The following is a 22400-nucleotide window of genomic DNA, read 5'->3' on the forward strand; positions in this document are numbered from 1 at the left end:
AACTCATATGGAAACGGGGTTTGTATATATATATATATATATATATATATATATGTATATATATATATATATATATATATATATATATATATATATATACATACATACAGGTAAAAGCCAGTAAATTAGAATATTTTGAAAAACTTGATTTATTTCAGTAATTGCATTCAAAAGGTGTAACTTGTACATTATATTTATTCATTGCACACAGACTGATGCATTCAAATGTTTATTTCATTTAATTTTGATGATTTGAAGTGGCAACAAATGAAAATCCAAAATTCCGTGTGTCACAAAATTAGAATATTACTTAAGGCTAATACAAAAAAGGGATTTTTAGAAATGTTGGCCAACTGAAAAGTATGAAAATGAAAAATATGAGCATGTACAATACTCAATACTTGGTTGGAGCTCCTTTTGCCTCAATTACTGCGTTAATGCGGCGTGGCATGGAGTCGATGAGTTTCTGGCACTGCTCAGGTGTTATGAGAGCCCAGGTTGCTCTGATAGTGGCCTTCAACTCTTCTGCGTTTTTGGGTCTGGCATTCTGCATCTTCCTTTTCACAATACCCCACAGATTTTCTATGGGGCTAAGGTCAGGGGAGTTGGCGGGCCAATTTAGAACAGAAATACCATAGTCTGTAAACCAGGCACGGGTAGATTTTGCGCTGTGTGCAGGCGCCAAGTCCTGTTGGAACTTGAAATCTCCATCTCCATAGAGCAGGTCAGCAGCAGGAAGCATGAAGTGCTCTAAAACTTGCTGGTAGACGGCTGCGTTGACCCTGGATCTCAGGAAACAGAGTGGACCGACACCAGCAGATGACATGGCACCCCAAACCATCACCCAACCATGCAAATTTTGCATTTCCTTTGGAAATCGAGGTCCTAGAGTCTGGAGGAAGACAGGAGAGGCACAGGAGCCACGTTGCCTGAAGTCTAGTGTAAAGTTTCCACCATCAGTGATGGTTTGGGGTGCCATGTCATCTGCTCGTGTTGAGCAACCTGGGCTCTCATAACACCTGAGCAGTGCCAGAAACTCATCGACTCCATGCCACGCCGCATTAACGCAGTAATTGAGGCAAAAGGAGCTCCAACCAAGTATTGAGTATTGTACATGCTCATATTTTTCATTTTCATACTTTTCAGTTGGCCAACATTTCTAAAAATCCCTTTTTTGTATTAGCCTTAAGTAATATTCTAATTTTGTGACACACGGAATTTGTTGCCACTTCAAATCATCAAAATTAAATGAAATAAACATTTGAATGCATCAGTCTGTGTGCAATGAATAAATATAATGTACAAGTTACACCTTTTGAATGCAATTACTGAAATAAATCAAGTTTTTCAAAATATTCTAATTTACTGGCTTTTACCTGTATATATATATATATATATATATATCCGCCCAGACTTCCTTAAGGCTCTGGATACTGTGGGGCTGTCTTGGTTGACAAGACTCTGCAACATTGAGTGGACATTGGAGGCGGTACCTCTGAATTGGCAGACCGGGGTGGTGGTTCATCTCTTTAAAAAAGGGAACTGAATTAAGTGTTCCAACTATCGTGGGATCACACTCCTCAGCCTTCCCGGTAAGGTCTATTCAGGTGTACTGGAGAAGAGGCTGTGCCGGATCGTTGAACCTCAGAGTCAGGAGGAGTGTGGTTTTCGTCCTGGTCGTGGAACTGTGGACCAGCCCTATACTCTCAGCAGGATCCTTGAGGGTGCATGAGAGTTTGCCCAACCAATCTAAATGACTTTGTGGACTTGGAGAAGGCATTTGACTGTGTCCTTCGGGAAGTCCTGTGGGGAGTGTTCAGAAAGTATGGGGTATCACACTGAATGAGGGTGTCGGTTCACTCCCTGTATGATCAGTGTCAGAGCTTGGTCCGCATTGCCGGCAGTAAGTCCGACCCGTTTTCAGTGAGGGTGACTCCGCCAAGGCTGCCCTTTGTCACCAAAGGACTTCTCACAGAGCTTCTTACCCTATCTCTAAGGGAGAGCCCCGCCACCCAACAGAGGAAACTCATTTCGGCCACTTATACCCGTGATTTTGTCTTTTCGGTCATAATCAAAGCTCATGATGGGAACGTAGATCGACGGATAAATTGAGAGCTTTGCCTTCCGGCTCAGCGGATCGATACAGTGGCCGCATTTCTGCAGAGGCCGCACCGATCTACTCATTGATCTCACGATCCACTCTTCCTACACTCGTGAGCAAGACTCTGAGGTACTTGAACTCCTCCACTTGGGGCAAGATCTCCTCCCCAACCCGGAGATCTACCCTTTTCTGGGTGAGAACCATGGACTGGGACTTGTAGGTGCTGATTCTAATCCCAGTTGCTTCACACTCAGCATCGAACCAATCCAGTCAGAGCTAAAGATCCTGGCCACATGAAGCCATCAGGACCACATAATCTGCAAAAAACAAAGACCTAATCCTGCAGCCACCAAACCGGATCCACTCAGTGCCCCGACTGTGTCTAGAAATGCTGTCCATAAAAGTTATAAACAGAATTGATGTGAATTTCGACATCTGTAGCAGTGGAAAATTCACAGGACTTGATGGAACCACCAACATGTAGGGATGTCCCGATCCAGGTTTTTGCACTTCAGATCCGATACCGATGTTGTTTTTGCACTTCCGATCCGATACCGATACTGACCGATACTGGCCTATCCGAGCATGTATTAAAGTTTAAAGTTATTTAGCCTACTTAGTTGTCAGAATCATGTTGAAAAGGGTTTTAGTACTCTTGAAAACAACTAGCCAGCTGAATTAGGGGAGTTTGAATAATACACAATGGTTGGTAACAAGAATCTGACCTGTTTATTCAAGGATAAACACAAAATAGACAAAATTATACAGGACAAACAGAAATGGCATCATTGAACTAGGGCTGGGCGATATGGCATTTTTTTAATATTGCGATATTTTAAGGCTATATTGCGATACACGATATATATCTCGATATTTTGCCTTAGCCTTGAATGAACACTTGATGCATATAATCACAGCAGTATGATGATTCTATGTGTCTACATCAAAACATTCTTCTTCATACCAGTGTTTCCCACACATTCATTTATTTGTGGCGGCCCGCCACGAAAGAATTACGTCCGCCACAAATGGATTTTTCGGCTTTTGACTCGCTCGACCGCTCATAAAAGCAATGGGACTGTCTGTGAATGTTGCTTGTAGTTACACCTCCGGTGCAGTAGGTGGCGGTAACGCCGCCAATAGCACTTAATTCACCTGGTGGGCCAGAAGAAGAAGAAGAAGAAGAAGAAGAAGAAGAAGAAGAGGGACAGATGGACGGACGGGATCAAAATACTCGCCGGCTACTTTTCATAATGATGGCGCTTCCTACGTTTCTACCTCAAACATTCAAAATCTGCTGAAAGCCTTGATCCAGGATGCCATGGGGAAAAAAAACTTAAATGGTGCCTTTTGGCGATAGTTAGCAGCTTGGTGGCTCATAGCCGGCTAGCTAACGCTTGCTAGCGTGATAGCTTTGCTTCATTTTTACAGGTGTTATAGGTAGATAGTAGTGATGGGTCCGGCAACACCGATGCATCGGCGCATGCGTCGAGCTCATAGAGCGAAACCCTGTGTCGGTGCGCGTACCGCTTTTAGAAAGTCACGTGACCGATCATGAGCTGTTTTGGTCACGTGACCGATACGCGAACTGTGTCGCACTGACGCCTCCTCTGTGCCCTGTGAGCGGCTCTTTTCTACAGCCGGAGAAATAATAACTAAGAAGAGAAAGCGTCTAAAATTGAATACGTTGGAAAAACTGTTTTTTTTTTTTTTTAAATAATAATGTGTAAAAAAAAAATAATAATAATTTCCAGGTCCACAAGCATCCTCATTCACAACACGTTCTCTTAGATTTCCATGTTATGATACATGTTCACATTATTTATTGACTGTATCTAAAAAAGACAAAAAATATATTTTTATTTAAATGAAGTTATGAAATAATCCTAAATGAAATACAATGACTTGGTTTATATTATTGTATATACTAGGTCAGTGGTTCTCAACCTTTTTTTCAGTGATGTACCCCCTGTGATTTTTTTTTAATTCAGGTACCCCCTAATCAGAGCAAAGCATTTTTGGTTGAAAAAAAAAAGATAAAGAATTAAAATACAGCACTATGTCATCAGTTTCTGATTTATTAAATTGTATAACAGTGCAAAATATTGCTCATTTGTAGTGGTCTTTCTTGAACTATTTGGAAAAAAAGATATAAAAATAGCTAAAAACTTGTTGAAAAATAAACAAGTGATTCAATTATAAATAAAGATTTCTACACCTAGAAGTAAAAATCAACTTAAAGTGCCCTCTTTGGGGATTGTATTAGAGCTCCATCTGAATTCATGAACTTAATTCTAAACATTTGTTCACAAAAAAAAAAATCTTTAACATCAATATTTATGGAACATGTCCACAAAAAATCTAGCTGTCAACACTGAATATTGCAATTACTAATTGTTCAAATCTGTATATAAATATGTACATAAAATGTTGTAATTCCAACTCCGCGTTCTTCTTTGTCATCGCCGCTGCCGCTGCCGCCGCCACCCCCGCCCCCCGACCACACCACCACAAATAGATGCCTGTCCTGTGGGAAACACTGCATACTGCATTAATATATGCTACTTTTAAACTTTCATGCAGAGAAGGAAATCACAACTAAAAAAATCACAATTTTTTTCATACGGTGTTGATCTGGAAATGTCTGCCTCGGCATTTTGATGGTGTGGATGTGTGGCACCGAATGGAGATAAGCGTCTCGACAGACGTTACAATATTTGAACTATGATGACGAAAACTGTTTTCTCTGTCGTGTCCGTGTGTCGGAAATTGCTATGCGCTTATTTTTTTATTTGATTTTGTGCGTGGCATAGATTTGCCGTGCGCAGAGGACGCTTGAGCAGTGCGCAATTGCACAGGCGCGCACCTTAGAGGGTGCGTTGCTCGCACGGCTGCGCTAGCTTCACAGCTAACGTTAGCCATGCTGCTACCTCTCTGCTCGGGGAGGACGTATACGTATGTGACGTGTGTCGTGACAGTATGTGACGTATGACGTGACGTATGACGTGACAGTATGTGACGTGTGTAAGAAGGTGCGCTTGCTGTCTGTCAGAGGGAGACACAGGAAAGAGTGAGAAGAGCCTGTCGTGTAATGCCAGCAGCTAAAAGCAACTGCGTGAGAATCCACAGACCTGTGGATGTGTTGAAGGTGTGCTGGAAAATGCGGAACGGAATATGGGAGCAGCAGAAAAGTGGAATGTATTTAAGGCTGCAGCTAACGATTATTTTTCTATCGATTAATCTATAGATTATTTTTTCGATTAATCGGTTAATCTATAGATTATTTTTTTTCCATCCATCCATCTTCTTCCGCTTATCCGAGGTCGGGTCGCGGGGGCAGCAGCCTAAGCAGGGAAGCCCAGACTTCCCTCTCCCCAGCCACTTCGTCCAGCTCTTCCCGGGGGATCCCGAGGCGTTCCCAGGCCAGCCGGGAGACATATTCTTCCCAACGTGTCCTGGGTCTTCCTCGTGGCCTCCTACCAGTCGGACGTGCCCTAAACACCTCCCGAGAGAGGCGCTCGGGTGGCATCCTGACCAGATGCCCGAACCACCTCATCTGGCACCTCTCGATGTGGAGGAGCAGCGGCTTTACTTTCAGCTCCCCCCGGATGACAGAGCTTCTCAACCAATCTCTAAGGGAGAGCCCCGCCACCCGGCGGAGGAAACTCATTTCGGCCGCTTGTACCCGTGATCTTGTCCTTTCAGTCATAACCCAAAGCTCATGACCATAGGTGAGGATGGGAACGTAGATCGACCGGTAAATTGAGAGCTTTGCCTTCCGGCTCAGCTCCTTCTTCACAACAACGGATCGATACAGCGTCCGCATTACTGAAGACGCCGCACCGATCCGCCTGTCGATCTCACGATCCACTCTTCCCTCACTCGTGAACAAGACTCCGAGGTACTTGAACTCCTCCACTTGGGGCAAGATCTCCTCCCCAACCCGGAGATGGCACTCCACCCTTTTCCGGGCGAGAACAATGGACTCGGACTTGGAGGTGCTGATTCTCATCCCAGTCGCTTCACACTCAGCTGCGAACCGATCCAGTGAGAGCTGAAGATCCTGGCCAGATGAAGCCATCAGGACCACATCATCTGCAAAAAGCAGAGACCTAATCCTGCAGCCACCAAACCGGATCCCCTCAACGCCTTGACTGCGCCTAGAAATTCTGTCCATAAAAGTTATGAACAGAATCGGTGACAAAGGGCAGCCTTGGCGGAGTCCAACCCTCACCGGAAACGTGTCCGACTTACTGCCGGCAATGCGAACCAAGCTCTGACACTGATCATACAGGGAGAGGACCGCCACAATCAGACAGTCCGATACCCCATACTCTCTGAGCACTCCCCACAGGATTTCCCGAGGGACACGGTCGAATGCCTTCTCCAAGTCTACAAAGCACATGTAGACTGGTTGGGCAAACTCCCATGCACCCTCAAGGATCCTGCCGAGAGTATAGAACTGGTCCACAGTTCCACGACCAGGACGAAAACCACACTGCTCCTCCTGAATCCGAGGTTCGATTATCCGGCGTAGCCTCCTCTCCAGTACACCTGAATAGACCTTACCGGGAAGGCTGAGGAGTGTGATCCCACGATAGTTAGAACACACCCTCCGGTTCCCCTTTTTAAAGAGAGGAACCACCACCCCGGTCTGCCAATCCAGAGGTACTTCCCCCGATGTCCACGCGATGCTGCAGAGCCCCACAGCATCCAGAGCCTTAAGGAACTCCGGGCGGTTCTCATCCACCCCCGGGGCCTTGCCACCGAGGAGCTTTTTAACTACCTCAGCAACCTCATCCCCAGAAATAGGAGAGCCCATCACAGATTCTCCAGGCCCTGCTTCCTCATAGGAAGACGTGTTGGTGGGATTGAGGAGGTCTTCGAAGTATTCCCTCCACCGATCTACAACTTCCGCAGTCGAGGTCAGCAGAACACCATCCACACCATACACGGTGTTGGTAGTGCACTGCCTCCCCTTCCTGAGGCGACGGATGGTGGTCCAGAATCGCTTCTAAGCCGTCCGGAAGTTGTTTTCCATGGCTTCCCCGAACTCCTCCCATGTCCGAGTTTTTGCCTCCGCGACCGCTGAAGCCGCACACCGCTTGGCCTGTCGGTACCTGTTTGCTGCCTCAGGAGTCCCATGAGCCAAAAGAACCCGATAGGACTCCTTCTTCAGCTTGACGGCATCCCTCACCGCCGGTGTCCACCAACGGGTTCTAGGATTACCGCCACGACAGGCACCAACTACCTTGCGGGCACAGCTCCAATCAGCCGCCTCGACAATAGAGGTGCGGATCATGGTCCACTCGGACTCAATGTCCAGCACCTCCCTCGTGACATGTTCAAAGTTCTTCCGGAGGTGGGAATTGAAACTCTCTCTGACAGGAGACTCTGCCAGACATTCCCAGCAAACCCTCACAATGCGTTTGGGCCTGCCAGGTCTGTCCGGCATCCTCCCCCACCATCGCAGCCAACTCACCACCAGGTGGTGATCGGTAGAAAGCTCCGCCCCTCTCTTCACCCGAGTGTCCAAAACATGAGGCCACAAATCCGATGACACAACTACAAAGTCGATCATAGAACTGCGGCCTAGGGTGTCCTGGTACCAAGTGCACATATGGACACCCTTATGCTTGAACATGGTGTTTGTTATGGACAATCCGTGACGGGCACAAAAGTCCAATAACAAAACACCACTTGGGTTCAGATCCGGGCGGCCATTCTTCCCAATCACGCCTCTCCAGGTTTCACTGTCGTTGCCAATATGAGCGTTGAAGTCCCCCAGTAGAACGAGGGAATCACCCGGGGGAGCACTCTCAAGTACTCCCTCGAGTGAATCCAAAAAGGGTGGGTACTCTGAGCTGCTGTTTGGCGCGTAAGCGCAAACAACAGTCAGGACCCGTCCCCCCCACCCGAAGGCGGAGGGAAGCTACCCTCTCGTCCACCGGGTTGAACTCCAACATGCAGGCTCTGAGCCGGGGGGCAACAAGAATTGCCACCCCAGCCCGTCGCCTCTCACTGCTGGCAACGCCAGAGTAGAAGAGAGTCCAGCCCTTCTCGAGAGAACTGGTTCCAGAGCCCTTGCTGTACGTCGAGGTGAGTCCGACTATATCCAACCGGAACTTCTCTACCTCGCGCACTAGCTCAGGCTCCTTCCCCCCCAGCGAGGTGACGTTCTACGTCCCAAGAGCTAGCTTCTGTAGCCGAGGATCGGAACGCCAAGTGCCCTGCCTTCGGCTTCCGCCCAGCTCACATTGCACCCGACCTCTATGGCCCCTGCTATGGGTGGTGAGCCCATTGGAGGGGGGACCCACGTTGCCTCTTCGGGCTGTGCCCGGCCGGGCCCCATGGGGACAGGCCACCAGGCGCTCGCCATCGTGCCCCAACTCCGGGCCTGGCTCCGGAAGGGGGCCCCGGTGACCCGCGTCCGGGCGAGGGAAATCTGAGTCTCGGTTCTTGCATTTCCATAGAAGTCTTCGAGCTGCTAATTATTTTTCCTTTTACCGATTATTTTTTTTATTTAAAATGAAGATGAAAAAATAAATGTAGGCCAGTTTTTTCAAAAGGCATGGCTTTTATTTACAAAAAAAAAAAAGTATGGCCACTCAGTCAACATTGACAAAATATTCTGTAACAATGTAAACATTTAAAACTTTTAACATTTAACAAAATTAAAAGTAGCTTATTTGCTTTTTAATGTGCAAATATAAAAGTAAACATCCAGTGCAAATCTTAATATTCTGCAATATTATCAGCATTTTAAAAGTAAAAGTATTGCTTATTTTGCTTTAAAATGTGCAAAAATAAAGATAAACATTCAATACAAAAAAGTGCAAAACGACAATAATCTGTAACAACAGTGTAAACATTTCAACAAAAGTAAAAGTATTGCTTATTTGCTAAAATGTGCAAAAATAAAGATAAACATCCAATACAAAAAAGTGCAAAACGAAATATTCTGTAACAGTGTAAACATTTCAACAAAAGTAAAAGTATTGCTTATTTTGCTTAATAACACAACAATGATAGTATGATTAAAGTGAAAGTTAATTGTTCGTTTGTACATAGTATATGTAACTGTTAATGTTGTGAAAGGTATTTGCACAACTAATTAATGTTAGCGTTTGTGACACGTCTTGTGCCGTGGGGTTCTTTCAGGACCGACAGACTGAACGCCAGACGGCTTTGCCAGGTTTACAATCTTTTAATTTTACACAAAGTCTTTTCTCTTCCAACTCTTTTCTCTTTCTTTCCTCGCTTTTCAGCTCCTCTTCCTCGCTCGCTCGTCGTCCTCTGGCTCTCCTCCTCTCTCGCTCCACGTCAGCTTCACTCTGGCTCCTTCCAGTCTCTCTTCCCTCTCTCTCTGCTGCTCCCCTTTTCTTCAGGGAGAAGAGATTGGATTATCGTGCCCAGGTGCGCGATCCACGCACCTGGGAACGATTGCGGCGTCGCTCCCGGCGCGCCCCGCATCGCCGCTCGCTCGCCGGCCCCGCCTCTCCACAGCGTTAAAGAGGAGCGCGTCTTTGTAAACACTGAACAGGCACGCCAAACGCGCCTCTCAGAGCTAAACAGTGCTTTAGTTTATGAATTTACAACGCCGATACAAATGACACATTCATGTTTTTGTGTAATGATGACAACTTATACTCACGCGGACGATTGACTAGTTGATGGTGATGGCAAGAACGCTGTCGGTTTTCTTTTCAAATGTTCGTTCATAGCCGTTGTGCTGCTATGATAGGCCATTTCCGCTCGACACAGTGTGCATAGAACAACATTATTAGGCCGTTTATTGAAATACTCCCACACTTTTGACGATTTTTGGCGTGCTTTTTTCCCCCTCGCTCGCCATGACAGTAGTGTGACGTAAATATGCGACGCGTCGACGCACAAAAACGGCGTCGACGCATTTACGTAACCGATGACGTCGACTACGTCGACGCGTCGTTTCAGCCTTAAATGTATTATTTAAATCATGCGTTGGAAAACACAGACCGGAGGGTTTTTTTCTAAACTGGATCTGGATCGGTATTTTCCCATGCCTTGCCGATACGCATTTTTTGGCAAATATCGGTGGCCGATCCGATCCAAATATCGGATCGGGACATCCCTCCCAACATGTCTCTTATTAAGAGGATGAAGAGGCGCGAGCACCAACCTGAAGTCATGTCTGCCATAAACTTCCTGACGAGAATCTATGCTATGAAAACAATTATCCCGGCCCACATCATGGCCACAATCTTTGCTGACCTTGATCCACACAAAATTAGCCTAAAGAGCAAACAGGCAAAAAAGGATGCCATCATCACGGCCCTCACAAACCTGGAGGACAGAAATATTGTTAAGGATGCAGTTTGTAGCTTTTCAATGCACACTCACGGTGCACATGGTACAGGACTTCCTCAGCAACGTACCCCTGAATGTCAGGATTGGTGAGCATATCTTCTTCTAGTCCAGAGGTTCTTAACCTTGTTGGAGGTACCGAACCCCACCAGTTTCATATGCGCATTCACCGAACCCATGTTTTTTTACTGGTGCACAAAATGAACCGTGCATGAACATCACCTTGTTCAAACAACAAAACCAACACAGTGCATAAACTCACAACAAATTACACACCTGCAAATCAGTGTGACTTCTGCTGTTGCCGTATCCGTAATACGCCGATAGGGACAAGTTTTTATTTACACGATGAGTCGGGTGTGTTTTGACCTCCGCCGAACCCCTGAGCCCGACTCACCAAACCCCTAGGGTTCGATCGAACCCAGGTTAAGACCACTGTTCTAGTCTCATCCTGAACACAGGTACATCACAGTAGTATGTCCTCAGTCCCCTCCTAGTCTACCCTTTTACACATGACTGCACCCCTCCTCACACCAGCAACACCATCGCCAAATTTGCTGATGACACCACCATGGCATGGCTGAGTAAGGACCTTGAGTCAGCTAACAGGGAGGACGTACAGCGCCCCCGACGATGGTCGCAATAATAACAAGCTGGCCCTTAACACAACCACAACCAAGAAGCTGATATTGAATTTCAGAGGAGACAATAGATCAGAACTGTGCCTCTACATCGACAGAGAGGGCAAGTTCCTTGGGGTTCACCTCTCAGCCTACCTCACCAGTTGTTGAAAGCGCAAAATAGATCTTATTGGGGCTCACCCAGCATAACCTCTGCTTGGAGATCTCCTATCAATGCTCAGCTCAGAGCCTCCTGACCTTCTGCTGGTTCAGGATTGGTTGTTGTGTGTTCAGAATAACAATAGACAATAATGTCTGGGTCTTACTGTAGTCCTATTTCACATCACGGAGAAAAGCATTGTCAACATATTTATACATCTGGAACATTCACTTTCTGTGGTAGGTCTGCTTTGTGTACTGAACACACAAGTCAATCACAAACATCAGGCTGCTAAACCAAATCATTCCATTAAAATTGTTAGTTGCTCTACCGATACAAGCGCTTTGATTGATGGATAAACATCACTCATCCAGCTTTGTGACAAAACCCTTGAACAACAAATACACAGACATGACAAAAGTATCACAATACTTGGAACAGCAAAGAAGGTACCTTACCAATATGGTACAGTCCAATCCAGTCTGTAGCGTCCACTTCCTCCTTGATATCCCAGGATATGACGAGGTTCTGGCCACGGTTCAAAGTGTACTCCAGAGTGGATGCCGTCAGTGAGGACCTGCTCTGAGAGCTAATCAGATCTGTGTCGCTATTGGCACGTGAAAGTCCAATGGGACCGCTGATCATAGACACACTGTCGACACAAGACCCTCCTCTTTCTGCCAGTGTTCGAAGGTTTTCTGGGCTCAGGGTGTGTCGGAGGTTAGGACTACGCCTTCGAGGGGCTGAGAGTTGTTCACGACTCCCTACGGCCAGAATGGGGGCGTTGTGGGAACGCGTCCTGGCTGGAAGGACTGCCGTGGCAAGAGACGGACGCATGTTGGAAAGTGAAGACTTTGGAAGATCCCCAGAAGGAAGAATGCTGTTTATCGGAGAAGCGGATGAGCCATGTTATCTTCACCTACATCCTACTTTCTCATCGTAGTTTGAATTTCTGTGGGCAGCAACGTGTGGGTCTTAAACACGGCATGTTCTTTGCGTCTCTACTGCCAGGTGCCACCATCTTGACAGCACCTGAATCAGCCCCTGCAGACAAATACGATATTAATAGTATATAAAAACTACTGTCAAACCACTAACCCCAGTACATCCCGCTGCTATGGTGACTGCTACAATTCATTAATATACACATGCTATACATTGAAGGTCAACTAAAAGATTAACCCAACCAATGTAATAAACAAACACTAAAATGTGAAAAATAAGTTAGGAATACTCACTAAATAGCAAACTTAAGAACAAAAAAAACACTTTAAAGGCCTGATCTACTAAGATCCAAATACCATGTGCTAAACAGTGTGCAATTTATAAATGTGCATGTACCATTTGTGGGCGTAACGCGTGTGATCTACTAACATTGCACATGCTATTCATAACTGGTGCAGACCGCCTTATTTAAATGAGGTTTTTGCATGTATTACAGAGCTTTCATTATGGAGGCACTCGATCATTTACTGTACTGTACATTCATGTTATCATGCTCGTACCTGTGGCGTTTTACTATCAAACAAGCAGCTGACATGTACCACATCTTATGGGCATTTTAGAAGCAGTCCGGTGATTCCACAATGAAACACACATTTTGGTGTGCTGCAGATGTGCACAAGAGAGAGAGGATGTGCTTACTGTGCTCAAGACACAAACAAATGCATACCTCAAGGGGGAACTGCACTTTTTTTGGAATTGTACCTATCGTTCACAATCATTATGAGAGACAAGAGCACACGTCTTTTTTTTTTTTTTTAGTGGGGGGGGGTTTAAGATGATAAAACACGCTTGGAAGATCCGGCTAACGGGAGTCACCGTTGTAGCCTTCAAAGCCCTCTAAAACAACTTAAAATCCCTCCATCAACTGTTTATATACACACTGCAAGTATATATATATATATATATATATATATATATATATATATATATATATATATATATATATGTGTGTGTGTGTATATATATATATACACATTAGGGCTGCAACAACTAATCGATTAAATCGATTATCAAAATAGTTGGTTATTAATTTAGTCATCGATTCGTTGGAACTATGCTATGCGCATACGCGGAGGCTTTTTTTAAGTCTTTTTTTAATTTTTTTTTTATAAACCTTAATTTATAAACTGCAACATTAACAAACAGCTGAGAAACAATAATCAAAATAAGTACAAAAACAGTACAAAACTGCGCCAGGGCGGCGCTGAGGCTACGTCTCATGAGGTGCATCCATCTTCTTCCGCTTATCCGAGGTCGGGTCGCGGGGGGCAGCAACTTAAGCAAGGAGGCCAAGACTTCCCTCTCCCCAGCCACTTCGTCCAGCTCCTCCCGGGGGATCCCGAGGCATTCCCAGGCCAGTCGGGAGAGATAGTCTTCCCAGCGTGTCCTGGGTCTTCCCCGTGGCCTCCTACCGGTCGGACGTGCCCGAAACACCTTCCTAGGGAGGCGTTCGGGTGGCATCCTGACCAGATGCCCGAACCACCTCATCTGGCTCCTCTCGATGTGGAGGAGCAGTGGCTTTACTTTGAGCTCCCCCCGAATGACAGAGCTTCTCACCCTATCTCTAAGGGAGAGCCCCGCCACTCGGCGGAGGAAACTCATTTCGGCCGCTTGTACCCGTGATCTTGTCCTTTCGGTCATGACCCAAAGCTCATGACCATAGGTGAGGATGGGAACGTAGATCGACCGGTAAATCGAGAGCTTTGCCTTCCGGCTCAGCTCCTTCTTCACCACAACGGATCGATACAGCGTCCGCATTACTGAAGACGCCGCACCGATCCGCCTGTCGATCTCACGATCCACTCTTCCCCCACTCGTGAACAAGACTCCGAGGTACTTGTACTCCTCCACTTGGGGCAAGATCTCCTCCCCAACCCGGAGATGGCACTCCACCCTTTTCCGGGAGAGAACCATGGACTCGGACTTGGAGGTGCTGATTCCCATCCCAGTCGCTTCACACTCGGCTGCGAACCGATCCAGTGAGAGCTGAAGATCTTGGCCGGAGGAAGCCATCAGGACCACATCATCTGCAAATAGCAGAGACCTAATCCTGCAGCCACCAAACCAGATACCCTCAACGCCCTGACTGCGCCTAGAAATTCTGTCCATAAAGGTTATGAACAGAATCGGTGACAAAGGGCAGCCTTGGCGGAGTCCAACCCTCACTGGAAACGTGTCCGACTTACTGCCGGCAATGCGGACCAAGCTCTGACACTGATTATACAGGGAGCGAACTGCCACAATAAGACAGTCCGTTACCCCATACTCTCTGAGCACTCCCCACAGGACTTCCCGGGGTACATGGTTGAATGCCTTCTCCAAGTCCACAAAGCACATGTAGACTGGTTGGGCAAACTCCCATGCACCCTCAAGGACCCTGCCGAGAGTATAGAGCTGGTCCACAGTTCCACGACCAGGACGAAAACCACACTGTTCCTCCTGAATCCGAGGTTCGACTATCCGGCGTAGCCTCCTCTCCAGTACACCTGAATAGACCTTACCGGGAAGGCTGAGGAGTGTGATCCCACAATAGTTGGAACACACCCTCCGGTTCCCCTTCTTAAAGAGAGGAACCACCACTCCAGAGGTACCGCCCCCAATGTCCACGCGATGTTGCAGAGTCTTGTCAACCAAGACAGCCCCACAACATCCAGAGCCTTAAGGAACTCCGGGCGGATCTCATCCACCCCCGGGGCCTTGCCACCGAGGAGCTTTTTAACTACCTCGGCAACCTCATCCCCAGAAATAGGAGAGCCCACCACAGATTCCCCAGGCCCTGCTTCCTCATAGGAAGACGTGCTGGTAGGATTGAGGAGGTCTTCGAAGTATTCTCCCCACCGATCCACAACATCCGCAGTCGAGGTCAGCAGAGCACCATCACCACCATACACGGTGTTGACACTGCACTGCTTCCCCTTCCTGAGGCAGCGGATGGTGGTCCAGAATTGCTTCGAAGCCGTCCGGAAGTCTTTTTCCATGGCCTCCCCGAACTCCTCCCATGTCCGAGTTTTTGCCTCCGCGACCGCTGAAGCTGCACACCGCTTGGCCTGTCGGTACCTGTCTGCTGCCTCAGGAGTCCCATGAGCCAAAAGAACCCGATAGGACTCCTTCTTCAGCCTGACGGCATCCCTCACCATCCACCAACGGGTTCTAGGATTACCGCCACGACAGGCACCAACCACCTTGCGGCCACAGCTCCAATCGGCCGCCTCGACAACAGAGGCACGGAACATCGTCCACTCGGACTCAATGTCCAGCGCCTCCCTCGTGACATGTTCAAAGTTCTTCCGGAACTCTCTCTGACAGGAGACTCTGCCAGGCGTTCCCAGCAAACCCTCACAATGCGTTTGGGCCTGCCAGGTCTGTCCGGCATCCTCCCCCACCATCGCAGTCAACTCATCACCAGGTGGTGATCGGTAGAAAGCTCCGCCCCTCTCTTCACCCGAGTGTCCAAAACATGAGACCGCAAATCCGATGACACAACTACAAAGTCGATCATGGAACTGCGGCCTAGGGTGTCCTGGTGCCAAGTGCACATATGGACACCCTTATGTTTGAACATGGTGTTTGTTATCGACAATCTGTGACGAGCACAAAAGTCCAATAACAGAACACCACTTGGGTTCAGATCCGGGCGGCCATTCTTCCCAATCACACCTCTCCAGGTTTCACTGTCGCTGCCAACATGAGCGTTGAAGTCCCCCAGTAGAACGAGGGAATCACCCGGGGGAGCACTCTCAAGTACTCCCTCGAGTGAATCCAAAAAGAGTGGGTACTCTGAGCTGCCGTTTGGCGCGTAAACGCAAACAACAGTCAGGACCCGTCCCCCCACCCGAAGGCGGAGGGAAGCTACCCTCTCGTCCACCGGGTTGAACTCCAACGTGCAGGCTTTGAGCCGAGGGGCAAGAAGAATTGCCACCCCAGCCCGTCGCCTCTCACTGCCGGCAACGCCAGAGTGGAAGAGAGTCCAGCCCCTCTCAAGAGAACTGGTTCCAGAGCCCTTGCTGTGCGTCGAAGTGAGTCCGACCATATCTAGCCGGAACTTCTCCACCTCACGCACTAGCTCAGGCTCCTTCCCCCCCAGCGAGGTGACGTTCCACGTCCCAAGAGCCAGCTTATGTAGCCGAGGATCGGACCGCCAAGTGCCCTGCCTTCGGCTTCCGCCCAGCTCACACTGCACCCGACCTCTATGGCCCCTGCTATGGGTGGTGAGCCCATTGGAGGGGGGACCCACGTTGCCTCTTCGGGCTGTGCCCGGCCGGGCCCCATGGGGACAGGCCCGGCCACCAGGCGCTCGCCATCGCGCCCCACCTCCGGGCCTGGCTCCAGAGGGGGGCCCCGGTGACCCGCGTCCGGGCGAAGGAAATCTGGGTCCTTTGTTAGTGTTCTTCATAGAGGTCTTCGAGCTGCTCTTTGTCTGATCCCTCACCTAGGACCAGTTTGCCTTGGGAGACCCTACCAGGGGGCATAGAAACCCCCGGACAACATAGCTCCTAGGATCATTGGGACACGCAAATTCCTCTACCACGGTAAGGTGGCAGCTAAGAGAGGAGCAAGTTAGAATGCAAATATAAAAATGAAAAAATTGTCTTCTTGCCTCTCATAAGTATTGTGAACGATAGGCAAAATTCCCCCCAAAAAGTGCAGTTCCCTTTGAAGGGTTTTTTTGCATATAAGAGATACATATTAATAATATATATTCTACATGAAAAAACGAACACCATTAAAATAACGCCAACAGACATCAAAACGCAACAATAGTATTTGTTTTAAGCAGCCCCTTGACTCACCCAAAAAGCAGCTAAAAAATTATGAGAGGATGTTGCTGTATAGACGATATGTCTGATATATTTTATTTCTGACAGACCACGCAAAGATGTTGACACACACACATTCTCTGTTCCTCCTCTTTGTGGCGCGCGCACAGGGCAAGCAAAGGTCCTGCAACCCTGTGTGTAACTGTCAGTTTGCGCGTCCTTTTCAGAGGTGCTAAATAGTGCTCGCAAAACAGTGATGAGTGTTGATAAATCACTTTGTGCGTGCAGTTTATTTGCATCTTCTCCTCCCAGTATTGTGGGCGTTTTAATGAACAGCATATCATATTAATGAAGACAAATACGCAAAATGGATTCACCCTATTCTGCTCACTTTATATCATTCCTCTACCACGAGTAAATATACGTACTGTCACAGTAACCATCAAAGTACTTACTTTCATATCAACATCATCACGTACCCCTTGTGCACTAAATTATTTCTCAATTAACTGAGGAAGTATACACACAGTTGAACAGCTTGGTTCAATTCCCCCTCCCTCCGCTGACCTTTACTGGCCAGAGCTCAGACTTATCACTGACTTTATTACTTCCATTCTAATGTTTACTACAATTTATTTGACTTTGTGGAATATTCTGTGATATTCAAGTTGTTTTTAAGGTTTGTTTTTACTTTGCGGAAGGTGGAGGCTGTCATTAATTACTTGCGAGAAGAGCCATTGCATAAATAAATTGACACATCTTTATTTCGCACACGCATGTAGTCGCGGGCTAGCTGAGTTTTTGTTTGACGTTTTAGATTAATATTTAGAGTGTTTGCATTTTTTTTTTTTTTTTTTTTTATAAAATATGTTTGTTGTCATTAATAACCTGTGAGGTGGGATTGCTACTCCTGTCCCACCTTTTTCAACCGTGCCTGTACTGTATTTGACGGTAGTATAGAAGTATGTGATAATAGTATAAGAGTATGATATGGTTGTATAAAAGTATGTGATATAATGTAAAAGTATATGATAGTATAAAAGTATGTGATGTAGTTCTTTTTGTGTACTTTTATACTATCATCATATACATAAAAGTATATGATGATAATATAAAAGTAAGGGATAGTAGTATAAAAGTATGTGATGTAGTATGAAAGTATGTGACAGTAGAATAAAAGTATATGATGATATAAAAATGTGTTGTTGGTATGAAAGTATGTGATGATAGCTTAAAATGTGTTCATACAATGAATGATGTGTACTTGCAGTACATACAAGTGTTTGATAGTAGTACTGTAAAAGTACAGTATGTAATGGTAGTATTAACATATGTTAATGATAGTGTAAAAGTATGTGATGGTAGTACATTGTAGTATGTTATGGTTGTGTAGAAGTATGTGATGGTAGTACATACAAGTATTTGATGGACATATAAAAGTATGTGATGGTGGTATGTATGAGATGGTGATATAAAAGTATGTGATGGTGGTATAAAAGTATGAGATGGTGATATAAAAGTATGTGATGGTAGTGTAAAAGTATGATGTTGTATTAAATGTGTTCATACAGTAAGTGGTGGTATAAAACTATGAGATGGTGATATAAAAGTATGTGATGGTGGTATAAAAGTATGAGATGGTGATATAAAAGTATGTGATGGTAGTATAAAAGTATGATGTCGTATTAAATGTGTTCATACAGTAAGTGATGTGTACTTGTAGTACATACAGGTATGTGATGTAGTATAAAAGTATGTGATTGTAGTACATACATATATACAATCATTGCATGTTTTCATACTTCCGTCACATACTAGTATGCAGAGGTGTGGACTCGAGTCACATGACTTGGACTCGAGTCAGACTCGAGTCATGAATTTGATGACTTTAGACTCGACTTGACAAAATGTAAAAAGACTTGCAACTCGACTTAGACTTTAACATCAAAGACTTGTGACTTCACTTGGACTTGAGCCTTTTGAATTGACATGACTTGCTACTTTCCCCAAAACCCAAAGATGAAAAAGTTATTCGGGAGCGCTCCGTATTTTTCATTGTGTACTTGTCTATCAGCGTTGCGTGTGTCAGCTGGTGTGCTGTCAGTACAACAGCCAATCAAATTAGATCTACTTTGTTTTCATCACACAGCATTCATCCAATCAAATTGCAGGACAACCAACGAAGAAGACATGTCCAAACCACACGCCAGTGAACAAAAAATGATACCTAAAATAATTTTGTTTGGGTATAAAAATTACGAGGTGGTCAACACAAAATGGTTTGCAGTATGCAACACAAGCGGTTCGAAAATGGAGAGGCAACAACTTCCAACTTCGTCCGGCATTTGAAGTTGCACAAAGAACGTTAAGTTTTGAATGTAAGATAACGTTTATTGGCTAAGTAACGTGACTTTTATTTGCTGTGTAGTTAAATCAGTGAGGCTGTAAACTCACTGCTAACGTTATAACGTTATTGCAAACACGGGAATCTGTTGCAGTTCACTACCTTATTCATATTTTTTGTTCAGTGATTTTTTTTTAAGCAGGGTTACGTTAGTCAATATATCACACGTAACGTTAGACAGCGGTCAGCAGCACCGCGTATTTTAGCCACCTAAAAAAAGACAAAAATAGTAAAATAAAGGTCAGTTAAAATGTATACTATATTATGAATATGTGTACCGTTTTAGCTAGCTTTCTGACTAGCTAGCTTGGTTGTTTACCTCAGTGGTCCCCAACCACCGGGCCGCGGCCCGGTACTGGTCCGTGGATCGATTGGTATCGGGCCGCACAAGAAATATTTTTTTTTTCTTTTCTTTTTTTAATTAAATCAACATAAAAAACACAAGATACACTTACAAGTAGTGCACCAACCCAAAACAACTCTCTCCCCCCTTTTGTTCTGGGCATTGAACATGAAGACTCTTCCTTCACTGTTCCGAGTGGCCATGAGAGTCTTGGCAGTGCCTGCCTCCAGTGCTCCAGTGGAGCGAGTTTTCAGCCATGGTGGCATCATACTACGCCCCCATCGTGCACAAATGACTGACAGACTCTTGGCTAATTTGGTCTTTTGCAAATGCAATGCGATAGGGCCCTGACATATAAAAAGTACAACTTTTTTGTTATGTTCACGTATATGTCATGTTTTTTCAATGTTAACACTTTTGTACAAATAAGTACATTTGCACTTTATTTTTCAATGTGTTTGTTCTGTAAAGGAATGAGTTAATGTTTAAAATGACTGGTTAATAGTGCTATTATAAAGTGCAATGTCAGCACAATTTTCTTTCCTGCAATTTAAAATGCACTTGTTTTAATAAATAAATACAGCGTTTCAAAAGCATACACAATCTGTGTTAATATATTAGTCTGTGGTTAAAAGGACTTGAAAGGACTCGAAACTCAAAATGCAGGACTTAGGACTTGACTTGAGACTTTCCAGTCTTGACTTTGGACTTGACTCGGGGCTTGCCTGTCTTGACTCGGACTTGAGGGCAAAGACTTGAGACTTACTTGTGACTTGCAAAACAATGACTTGGTCCCACCTCTGCTAGTATGTGATGGTAGTATGTGGCGGTAGTATAAAGGTATTTGATGATATAAAAGTATGTGGATTATATTTAAGTATTTAATGATAGTATAAAAGTATGTGATAATTGTGTCAAGTTTAAGTGATATTATATAAGCATGTGCTGGTAGTTCAAATATATGTGATGGTAGTATTAAAGTATGTACTGGTAGTACATAAAAGGTGTTGGTAGTATACAATTTGAGATCATAGTACCAAAGTACTTGTAAAGATTGCAATGCCTGTCAATCAAGTAAAAGCATATATGATTATATGAGAATACTGTTGAGAATCATAACCATAAAAATCATTAACAGGTGTGAAGATAATATGTAATAGTCATCGTCATAAATGTGGGGATTCCCCACGTCATGTTCTTGTCATGTGCACATGTATGACAGTCAATCGTGACCAAGGACTATCAATTACACAGGTGTTATGTAGCGTTGAGAAGACTAGTAATTATGAATCATAATAATCGTAAGTGTGGGAATTCCCTACGTCATGCCATTTTTCTGCAAGACGCGTTCCACGTTGGCGTCATACAAGCATCGAAATGCGACTCGGATTGCACGTTTATGTTGTCCATGCACATGTGAAGAACAAACATGTTCATTGTTATGAATGAAAACCATGAATATGGTCATGAATTTGATGACGACATGCTTACCTTTGACGCAGAGCAGCAGGGTGAACATTGAAATATGTCTGGCGATGCTTCCTTCAGTCCTGCAGTCGCGGAACCAGACGGGAGGGGTGGACTCCTCCTCTTTGCCCCTCCCACCTTCACAACCTCCAAACTCTTAGTCACGTTCTTAATTGTTAGTCCTTCTGCTAATCTTATGCTGGACCAATGCTAGTCCTGCCGGCAGCATGTCCCGAGGATGCTGATCGAGTTTGTGTGCATTGCTACTGGTCTCATGCTAGCCTTGCTTGTCTCATGCTAGTCCTGCAGGAAGCATGTCACTATCCAGAGGGTCGGGATGCTGGTTTAATTTGTCTGCATTGCACTGCAGTCCAACAAATGCTCCAAATTCCATAACCAACACCAACCAATGCACACACACACACACACACACACACACTCACACTCACACATGTGTATATATATATATATATATATATATATATATATATATATACAAACCCTGTTTCCATATGAGTTGGAAAATGGTGTTAGATGTAAATATAAATGGAATACAATGATTTGCAAATCCTTTTCAACCCATATTCAATTGAATGACGATATTTGATGTTCAAACTCATAAACTTCATTTTTTTTTGCAAATAATAATTAACTTAGATTTTCATGGCTGCAACACGTGCTAAAGTAGTTGGGAAAGGGCATGTTCACAAATGTGTGACATGGCCTTTCCTTTTAACAACACTCAGTAAACGTTTGGGAACTGAGGAGACACATTTTTTAAGCTTCTCAGGTGGAATTCTTTCCCATTCTTGCTTGATGTACAGCTTAAGTTGTTCAACAGTCCGGGGGGTCTCCGTTGTGGTATTTTAGGCTTCATAATGCACCACACATTTTCAATGGGAGACAGGTCTGGACTACAGGCAGGCCAGTCTAGTACCCGCACTCTTTTACTATGAAGCCACGTGTTACTGATGTAACACGTGGCTTCATAGTAAAAGACTGCATTGGCATTGTCTTGCTGAAATAAGCAGGGGCATCCATGGTAACGTTGCTTGGATGGCAACATATGTTGCTCCAAAACCTGTATGTACTTTTCAGCATTAATGGCGCCTTCACAGATGTGTAAGTTACCCATGTCTTGGGCACTAATACACCCCCATACCATCACAGATGCTGGCTTTTCAACTTTGCGCCTAT

General features: G+C 45.3%; 1 protein-coding gene across 7 annotated transcripts in view; it reads right to left on the reverse strand.

The window, feature by feature from the left end:
- hecw2a (HECT, C2 and WW domain containing E3 ubiquitin protein ligase 2a) overlaps positions 1 to 21585 on the reverse strand; it is a 246889-nt gene extending 225304 nt beyond the window's left edge. For 6 of the 7 annotated variants that reach the window (XR_009811391.1, XM_061926412.1, XM_061926411.1 and 3 more), the window contains exons 1-2: positions 21228 to 21585; positions 11686 to 12271 (exon numbers count right to left, since the gene is read on the reverse strand). Coding sequence is in view for 6 of the 7 variants with exons in the window: in XM_061926412.1 (XP_061782396.1) it covers positions 11686 to 12064 (379 nt within the window). In the remaining variant the exon portion in view is untranslated. Of the gene's footprint in view, positions 1 to 11685; positions 12887 to 21227 lie in introns of those variants that run through there. The other variant, XM_061926410.1, reaches the window with a different exon arrangement.
- Positions 21586 to 22400: the final 815 nt, after the last annotated feature.

The sequence above is a fragment of the Nerophis lumbriciformis genome, linkage group LG31 (assembly GCF_033978685.3).
Source record: "Nerophis lumbriciformis linkage group LG31, RoL_Nlum_v2.1, whole genome shotgun sequence".
NCBI lineage: Eukaryota > Metazoa > Chordata > Actinopteri > Syngnathiformes > Syngnathidae > Nerophis > Nerophis lumbriciformis.